At 45.4% G+C, this 9,966-nt stretch overlaps 1 protein-coding gene across 1 annotated transcript in view; it reads right to left on the bottom strand.

Annotated features, from left to right (window-relative positions):
• Window positions 1-8,660, bottom strand: part of LOC135511595 (pre-mRNA splicing regulator USH1G-like) — a 34,197-nt gene extending 25,537 nt beyond the window's left edge. The window contains exon 1 of the mRNA XM_064933085.1: window positions 7,983-8,660. Coding sequence (XP_064789157.1) covers window positions 7,983-8,146 — 164 coding nt within the window. The 5' untranslated portion in view covers window positions 8,147-8,660. The remainder of the gene's footprint in view (window positions 1-7,982) is intronic.
• Window positions 8,661-9,966: the final 1,306 nt, after the last annotated feature.

Below are 9,966 nucleotides of genomic sequence, written 5' to 3'. Positions count from 1 at the left end.
TCTTTGTGTGTTTCGTGGGTGATTGTCCTTAGTGTACTTGTTCCTGTATCTGTGTTAGTTTACACTAGTATAGGCTGTTTCGGTTTTCGTTACGTTCTTTGTTTGTAGTGTTTGTATTTAGAATTGTGTTACGTTTTTGTTCATTAAACATGGATCGCAATCTACACGCTGCATTTTGGTCCGACTCTCTTTCACCGCATGAAAGCCGTTACAGAATCACCCCCGCACCAGGCTCCCTGTGCGTGTCCTCGGCCCAGTACCACCAGTGCCAGCACCACGCATCAGGCCTACAGTGCTTCCCGCCTGTTCAGCGCTATCGGAGCCTTTCTCCTCTCCAGCGCTGAAGGAGTCTCCCGCCTGTTTAGTGCAGCCAGAGCCTTCCTCCTCTCCTGTGCTGCCGGAGCCTCCCGCCTGTTTAGCGCTGTCGGAGCCTTTCTCCTCTCCTGCGCTGCTGGAGTCTCCTGCCTGTTTAGAGCAGCCAGAGCCTTCCTCCTCTCCTGCGCTGCTGAAGTCTCCCGCCTGTTTAGCGCAGCCAGAGCCTTCCTCCTCTACAGCGCTGCTGGTTTCTCCCACCTGTTTAGCGCAGCCGGAGCTGTCAGTCTGCAAGGAGCTGTCAGTCTGCAAGGAGCTGTCCGTCTACACGGAGCAGCCAGAGCTGTCCGTCTACATGGAGCAGCCAGAGCTGTCAGTCTACATGGAGCAGCCAGAGCTGTCAGTCTTCATGGAACAGCCAGAGCTGCCAGTCTGCATGGAGGTGTCAGTCTGCAAGGAGCTGCCAGTCTACAAGGAGCTGTCAGTCTGCAAGGAGCTGTCAGTCTGCAAGGAGCTGCCAGTCTGCAAGAAGCCGCCAGAGCTGTCAGTCTACATGGAGCAGCCAGAGCCGCCAGTCAGCCAGACTCTTCCAGATCCGCCAGTCAGCCAGACTCTTCCAGATCCGCCAGTCAGCCAGACTCTTCCAGATCCGCCAGTCAGCCAGACTCTTCCAGATCCGCCAGACTCTTCCAGATCCGCCAGTCAGCCAGACTCTTCCAGATCCTCCAGTCAGCCAGATTCTTCCAGATCCGCCAGTCAGCCAGACTCTTCCAGATCCGCCAGTCAGCCAGACTCTTCCAGATCCGCCAGTCAGCCAGACTCTTCCAGATCCGCCAGTCAGCCAGACTCTTCCAGATCCGCCAGTCAGCCAGACTCTTCCAGATCCGCCAGTCAGCCAGACTCTTCCAGATCTGCCAGTCAGCCAGACTCTTCCAGATCTGCCAGTCAGCCAGGATCTGCCAGAACCGTCAACCAGCCAAGATCTGCCGGATCCAACTACCTGGCTGAGCTTCCTCTCCGTGCTGGGCTTCCTCTCAGTCCCGAGCTTCCCCTCAGTGCTGAGCTGCCCCTGTCCCGAGCTGCCCCTGTCCCGAGCTGACCCTCTGTCCCGAGCTGACCCTCTGTCCCGAGCTGACCCTCTGTCCCGAGCTGACCCTCTGTCCCGAGCTGACCCTCTGTCCCGAGCTGACCCTCAGTCCAGTGGGGTTCTGGGTGAGGACTACTAGGCCATGGTCGGCGGCGAAGGTGGACTATCCTAGGACGCGAGGAGGGGGGACTAAGACATTTATAGAGTGGGTTCCACGTCACGAGCCGGAGCCGGAGCCGCCACCATGGACAGACGCCCACCTGGACCCTCCCTATTGTTTTGATGTGCGTCCGGGAGTCCGCACCTTAGGGGGGGGGGTTCTGTCACGCCCTGGTCGAAATATATTATGTTTATTCCTCATTTATTCGGTCAGGCCAGGGTCTGACATGGGTTATTGTGGTGTGTTTTTGTCTTGGGGTTTTGTGGGATGTCTAGCGTTAGTCTATGGCTGCCTGAGGCGGTTCTCAATCAGAGTCAGGTGATTATCGTTGTCTCTGATTGGGAACCATATTTAGGCCGCCATATTCTTTGTGTGTTTCGTGGGTGATTGTCCTTAGTGTCCTTGTTCCTGTATCTGTGTTAGTTTACACTAGTATAGGCTGTTTCGGTTTTCGTTACGTTCTTTGTTTGTAGTGTTTGTATTTAGATTCGTGTTACGTTTTTGTTCATTAAACATGGATCGCAATCTACACGCTGCATTTTGGTCCGACTCTCTTTCACCGCATGAAAGCCGTTACAGGGGCCAGCTGTGTATAATACTGTATCATCTGCATATAAATGGATGAGAGAGCTATGTTGTTGATGTAAATTGAGAAGAGCATGGGTGCCAGGATCGAGCCTTGGGGTACTCCCTTGGTGACAGGCAGTAGCTGAAATAAACTCCAAACTGACTGTCATGTGCCTTTTACTGAGGACTGGCCACTCTACCATAAAGGCCTGATTGGTGCAGAGCTGCAGAGATGGTTGTCCTTCTGTAAGATTCTCCCATCTCCACAGAGGCACTATAGAGCTCTGTCAGAATGACCATCAAGTTTTTAGTCACCTCCTTGACCAAGGACCTTCTCAATTGCTCAGTTTGGCCTTGTGGACAGCTCTAGGAAGAGTCTTGGTGGTTCTTCTTCCATTTAAGAATAATGGAGGCCACTGTGTTCTTGGGGACCTTCAGTTCCGCAGACATTTTTTGGTACCCTTCCCCAGATCTGTGCCTTGACACAATCCAGTCTCAGAGTTCTACAGACAATCCCTTCAACCTCGTGGCTCGGTTTTTGCTCTGACATGCACTGTCAACTGTGGGACCTTAAATAGACAGGTGTGTGCCTTTCCAAATCATGTCCAATCAATTGAATTTACCACAGGTGGACTCCAATCAAGTTGTAGAAACATCTCAAGGATGGTCAATAGAAACAGGATGCACCTGAGCTCAATTTCGAGTCTCATAGCAAAGGGTCTGAATACTCATGTAAATAAGTTATTTCTGGGGGGTTTTAAAAATACATTTCCAAAAGTTTCTAAAAACCTGTTTCACTTTGTCATTATGGGGTATTGTGTGTAGATTGCTGAACAAAATGTTTTTTTTAATCGTTTTTAGAATAAGGCTGTAACGTAACAAAATGTGGAAAAAGTGAAGGGTTCTGAATACTTTCCAAAGGCCCTGTATTTCTATCAGAATGTTGCAAAATGTGCCCCCTCTGGCTGCTAATCTCTACCCTAACTTCTACATGTCTGTAAAAACTGATCTTGGATCAGGTCCCCCTCTGTCCATATAATCGTATTCATGATGATCAGAAAGGCCAAACTGTTCCTGAATTACTACTCTGAAAATCTACATATGGGCCCATATCCTGGCATAAGGTAGTCAATAAAGCAGGGCTGCCCAACCCTCTTCCTGGAGATCTACTGTCCTGTAGGTTTTCAGCCCAACACTAATTTAGCAGTTCTGATTCAGCTAGTTAAGCAGCTAATTAGTAGAATCAGGTGTGTTAAATTAGGGTTGGACTGAAAACCCACAGGACAGTAGATCTCCAGGAAGAGGGTTGGGCAGTCATGTAATACAGTATCAATTAGTAAAACAATTAGTAAGACAGATCAAATAAAATTTGTTTTGATCTGTTTTACTAATTGTGAATATTCTGATACCTCCTACTAACACATTTGATCCTTCATGCATTTATAAATTCGATGTGCATCGTCATGTTTTGACTCTCCACCTACAGATTACGTCTCATGGTCAATTGTGCTTGACTATCAACAAGACAACCAAGGGATCTGACCCAACAGTCAGCCAACCCTACCCTATGACCCAGTTACAGACCAAAACAATGGTGGTTGTTACGTAATTAAAACACAGCCTCGTCACTTTTTTGTGTATAATTTTATGTATATTTTTTTAGAAAATAGGCTACAACTTCTGATATCCAAATCTGTTTGCTCAATCTCTAATCTCTGTGGAATAGACATGGCTGGAATGCAGTTTTAACCAATCAGCATCAGCATTCAGGATTAGACCCACCCATTGTATAACGAAAAATAATAATACACAAATAGAAAAAGCATAATTTGTATGAAATATGTTACACAGTCAGAGCATCTCCATTCAGTGCTTATTAGTCCAAGATTAAGCAATATGGATCTGGGAAACCGCCCAGACCTACATGTACAGACCCATTATTTTCTTTTTACCTTCTAGATAAGAAAACAAAGAGGCCTGTAAAATGCAGAAAAGTGGTAGGACCAGATCAGCATAGTTCAATTACAGCAAACTGCTTTTACCTTCTAGCAGGCCCTCTGACCTTCACCACAGCTCTGGTCCTGTCCATCCTTAGCTCATCCACCTCCAGCCTGGCCCTGTGGTGTAGCATCAGTCCCCTGGAAGTGTTGTTAGAGGACCAGTCTGCCCAATTAGTCCTATTTGTTACCCTGACCTTTCCTCTTCAGCTAATATCTATGCTGTTAATATCTACGCTACACCTCTGCCACTGCAGCTTCTCTCAGGCATCAGCCTCTACTGCTCTCTCCACACTTAATTACCACCATGTCTTATAAACCTGTCACTAAGGTCTTGACATATCCCTCAAGTCTCGACCCTACCATCCCCCTCTCCTCCTCTGTCTCTCCTCCACGTCTCTATTCCTTGAGTCTCGACCCTACCCTCCTCCACTGCCCTCTCTCCCTACCCTCCTCCTCTGCCCTCTCTCCCTACCCTCCTCCTCTGCCCTCTCTCCCTATCCTCTTCCTCCTAATCTCTTCTGCTCTCCTGGGTGCTGTGTCAACCATAGTGGGTTGTCATAGGACAGGGCTCTCTTAAATAGGGAGTAAATACTATACCCTTTCCATCCAAACCTGCTTTGTCCAGCACTTAAACCTTCAACAAAAGAGAGGGCTTTTTGCCTATACTGTACACAAAGGTGCTTCAGTAGCTGAAAGAGTAGCTGATTTATCAAATGATAATATAGCCTTACTCCTAAATCCTGAGTCTCTCTTGTTTCCCATTGAAAGTCAGAAAGCACCATTGATAGACCACTGAGGGTGTACAGTGACATACAGTATACAGTAGGTCCTAATTAGGTGATGTATGCCTAGTGGTTTTTTGTGGACAACAAAGAGTATAGCTGTTATCTGGCTGTAGTACTCTGCTACTGTAGCTCACAAGTACAGTCCATGGTAGCCTGCTAGCGAACAATATGGTAAAAGGAGTGGGCCCTTTCAAAAGTTGATCTGATTGAAAACAGCATTTTCATATGTAATTCAACTGGATGTATTACATAGGGGAGAAGGCCCTGTGATACAGAACGTGATACATGAATTCAACTCATAGTCAAAGCTACCATCAATGAATATGATTCCACTCCACCCCTTCACTACTACTACTTATAGCCACGGGAACTAGGGGTGCTGAGGGTGCTGCAGCACCCCCTGATATATGGAAATTAAATAAATAAAATATATATTTTTAAAAAGTGTTAATGGGTGCAATAAATCTAACTAACTGATTGGCTTAGTTCAGAAAAATGCATGTTTGATCTTTGAAGCATAAGATTAATCAATCAATGTACAAACACAGATATTAACAACTTTTTTATCAACCTGCAGTAGAGTATGCTGGGAAATATGATAATAACGAGTGTGGTTTCGATGGGACTGTTTTACCCTCAACAGTGTAAAACAATAACTCTGGTTATTAACACCAACAAATGGGAGTTATTTTTAGGGATGCACGATATATCTGTGAAGTTATCGGAATTGGACGATATTAGCTAAAAATACCAACATTGACATCGGCCCAATGTCTAGCGTAACATCGATGTGCAAAACCGATGTCAAAGTTGACGCGCATACCTATATAACGTAGGTACATGACGTAATGACGCCACGTCAAATTTTGCGCTACACCCGCAACACAGCATTCCTAACCTAGCCCACAATGTCTGCTGTGTGGATCGAGCAGTCAACAAGTTGAGCAGAAATAGTAAAACAAATTCAGCGAGACAACTCAATGGCAAAATCCATTAATGCCAAGATAATGGAATTCTTTATCCTTGACAATCAACTGTACTCTGTCGTGGGTGATGTTGGCTTTCGCCGACTGGTCGAGCACCGGTACACACTACCAAGTGAGCTATTTTTCAGATGTTGCCCTACCGGTGTTACACAGTAATAGCGTCACTGCTATTAGCTTCACAACTGACATTTGGACCAGCGATATCAGCCCCATAAGCATGCTGAGTCTGACAGCACAGTGGGTTGTCAAGGATTTCGTACTGAGGAAAGTCGTACTTCATGCACATGAATGTGCTGGTTCTCATACCGCTGCTGCCATTTCAATGGCATTAGAGAACACATTTGAAACTTGGAAACACTAGCTATCTCCATTCGAACAACAGACTCAAGAAATTTGCTTATCAACTGCGCCTGCAGCAGGCGTGATACCCTCTGTCATGCATTGAAACACTTGCTCAACAAAACTGCCGACACAGGCTGTGAACAAGCGATTCAGTGGCATTCTCTCTTTACTGTGACGCCATCATGCCCGATGCTATGTACAAGGACCACTACTTCAATCCAGACAAGAAACAGGGTTTACGTGAAATGTTACATATGCAGCTGGACAAGATGGAAACGGACACAGTGACAGCACGTACCGAGGAAGAGAGGCCACAGACAGACAGAGCTGAAACTTCACTGCTTGACATGTATGATGAAATCCTGGTTGAGACTGAAACGACTGAACAAATGAACAATGAAAAAGTACAGCAAGTAAGTGAAAGAAATATGTTTTGATTATGTTTTACTGGTAATGGGGACATCCGTAAAGGCCAACAAAATAACTTTTTGGTCCGTGTGGTGTGTGTGTGTGTGTAACCTTTATTTAACTAGGCAAGTCAGTTAAAAACCAATTCTTATTTACAATGACGGCCTACCCCAGGCAAACGCAGAACACGTTGGGCCAGTTGTGCGCCACCCTATGTGACTCCCAATCACGGCCGGATGTGATACAGCCTGGATTCGAACCAGGGACTGTAGTGACGCCTCTTGTGCTGAGATGCAGTGCCTTAGACCGCTGCATCCATGTGTGTGTGTTAACTATTTAACTGTACTAGAATGCTTAAAAGGCCGCTAATATTTTTTGGGCAAGGAAAACATTGGTTATCGGTAGCGGCCAAAAATGTAATATTGGTGCATCACTAGTTATTTTACTCCACTAAGTGTTAATGCCACTCTTACAGAGCGAAAAATCAACACTGGCAGAAATAATGTAGAATACAATCTCAAGTTGAATTGCATGTTCAGTCAAGCTAAACTTCTAAGCTGAGTTAACATACATTCTCTAGTGTAATTGTATGTTGGATCAGATATGCCCAAATGTTGAACAAACTCACAATCTTATTGCAGCTAGTTGCCTTACAATTGTAAATTGAAGCAGCATATTTTTTTCAAGTGTGTGTCTGTGAAGGTGCCTTCGTGTGTGCGTGCATGCATGTATAAGTATTCACGCCACATGGTTGTGAATGGGTATGTGAGAGAATGTTGGGTAGACCATCCTCCTGCCAGTGACCTTTGCCTTTAATTAGGCTCTTAAAATGGAGGCAAAGAGCTGTCCATCACATCAACAGCACTGTTGGATGGGGTGAGGAGGGTGAAACCAGCCTACATAAATCCTGAGCTGGCACTAACAGTCATTTGAATGTACATTTTGTTCCTAGACAGTAATCAGGGCTTCAACCAGCTGACTGGAGGTTTTAGTAGTCTTTTGTAGCTCAACTTCAGGATGGTGGTTTCGATTCCAGTGACCACCTATAGGTAAAATGAGCTGTATATCAGAGATAAGATCTTATATATACACATACTAGTCACCTCTCTAGCCTATATATGGCTCTGTCTACTTACTTTTCAGATGGAAGGAAGTGAGATATGCACATTGCCCCATGTGACACCTCCACACCTGTTTGTTGATAGTTCAACAGGTAGACCCGATATGCAAAGGTAAAAAGCTGAGCAAAATGTTAAGTTAGTTGCCTTGGTGCTGAGTTGCGATTGAAGCTATTGTCTGTGCTATAGGCAGCTTAGGAAACTTAACGACACTTACCCTCTTCCAACAATAAGCCGGAGCGCGTCAAGGTTGCCGTGGTACGCAGCCCATAAAGTCGGTGTCATTCCATCTTCATCAGGCGCATTCAGCTCCTTCCGAGTGGCCTCTCTGAGTAGGTCTAGGTAGCCATCCCGGGCCGCCCTGTGGTACTTGTCGTTCATGGTGCCTATGGCTCCGGTAGCCTGGCTCACGGTCGCTTATTTGGCATCAAGGCGAAGAGCTTGCCCTCCGAAGGGGCAGGTTTGTCCTAAAGGCGCGGGGTGTCGTTGGGTCTTCAGTTGTTGCTTCCCTCCGGAAGGAGGTAGTAACTACCGGGGACTGTGGAGAGAAAGAAGCCGGAGCGGTTGCCAGGGACACACTAAGCAGTTGTCAAACAGGGAGGGGTTGTCGCCTCCTAGACCTGTGCAGATCCTCGAGATCTCACTGTAACCATTTGTTTTTGTTTGAACCTACTGAGCACAATTAATTGTGAATGCATTTATTCATTAAACATATTCAACTCAGTCTGGTGAGTTTGGCAAGTAACCAAAAGATTGCAGGTTCGAATCCCTGAGCCTGTGTTGTGCCGAAAATCCCCCCCAACCTTTTTTAAATTTTGTGGCTGGTCAAATACTTTCTATAGAACAAACTTCACTTCAGGATAGGCAACCGAAATTAATAATTAATGTATGTGTGTTATATTAAAGCAATAAACATTTCAGAACAACTATGCCTGAATTATTATCCCTACACTTTCAAAAACACTCGTCGAATAAGACATGGGAGAGATGACGAATTTTGGATAAGAAATGTATTTATAGACTAATACAAATCGGTAGATTTTAGGTACGGTCGGCATCTTGCCGGGGGCGGCACGGGCGCCCCCTGGTGCGGGCGGGGCGAATGAGGTGGTTTAAGGGGGGGTTCGCTCAGTGCGCTATACAAGCCAGTTTGCTGCAAGTAAAACGTTTCTGTACCCATTACTGAGAATGTTGTTGTAGTTAAGAATAAATTGGTCTTCAAGGTATGTTATATTTGTAACAACATGTATTTTGATGTGCAGTTGAAGTCTGAAGTTTACGTACACTTAGGTTGGAGTCATTAAAACTCGTTTTCAACCACTCCACAAATTTCATGTTAACAAACTATCGTTTTGGCAAGTCAGTTAGGACATCTACTTTGTGCATGGCACAAGTAATTTTTCCAACAATTGTTTACAGACAGATTATTTCACTGTATTGCAATTCCAGTGGGTCAAAAGTTTACATACACTAAATTGACTGTGCCTTTAAACAGCTTGGAAAATTCCAGAAATTGATGGCATGCCTTTAGAAGCTTATGTTAGGCTAATTGACATAATTTGAGTCATTTGGAGGTGTACTTGTGTATGTATTTCAAGGCCTACCTTCAAACTCAGTGGCTCTTTGCTTGACATCATGGGAAAATTAAAAGAAATCAGCCAAGACCTCAGGAAAATAATTGTAGACCTCCACAAGTCTGGTTCATCCTTGGGAGCAATTTCCATACGCCTGAAGGTACCACGTTCAACAATAGTACGCAATGATAAACACCATGGGACCACGCAGCCGTCATACCGCTCAGGAAGGAGACGCGTTCTGTCTCCTAGAGATGAATGTACGTTGGTGCAAAAAAGTGCAAATCAATCCCAAAACAACAGCAAAGGACCTTGTGAAGATGGTGGAGGAAACAGATACAAAAGTATCTATATCCACAGTAAAACGAGTCCTATATCGACATAACCTGAAAGACCACTCAGCAAGGAAGAAGCCACTGCTCAAAAACCGCCATAAAAAAGCCAGACTACGGTTTACAACTGCACATGGGGACAAAGATTGTACTTTTTGGAGAAATGTCCTCTGGTCTGATGAAACAAAAATAGAACTGTTCGGCCATAATGACCATCGTTATGTTTGGAGGAAAAAGGGGGAGGCTTGCAAGCCGAAGAACATCATCCCAACCGTGAATTATCTCTGCTGCAGGG

This window comes from Oncorhynchus masou, chromosome 24, assembly GCF_036934945.1.
Source record: "Oncorhynchus masou masou isolate Uvic2021 chromosome 24, UVic_Omas_1.1, whole genome shotgun sequence".
In the NCBI taxonomy this organism is placed as follows: Eukaryota; Metazoa; Chordata; class Actinopteri; order Salmoniformes; family Salmonidae; genus Oncorhynchus; species Oncorhynchus masou.
The sequence above is the reverse complement of the archived record's forward strand: the minus strand, read 5'-3'. Positions and strand labels throughout refer to the sequence as shown.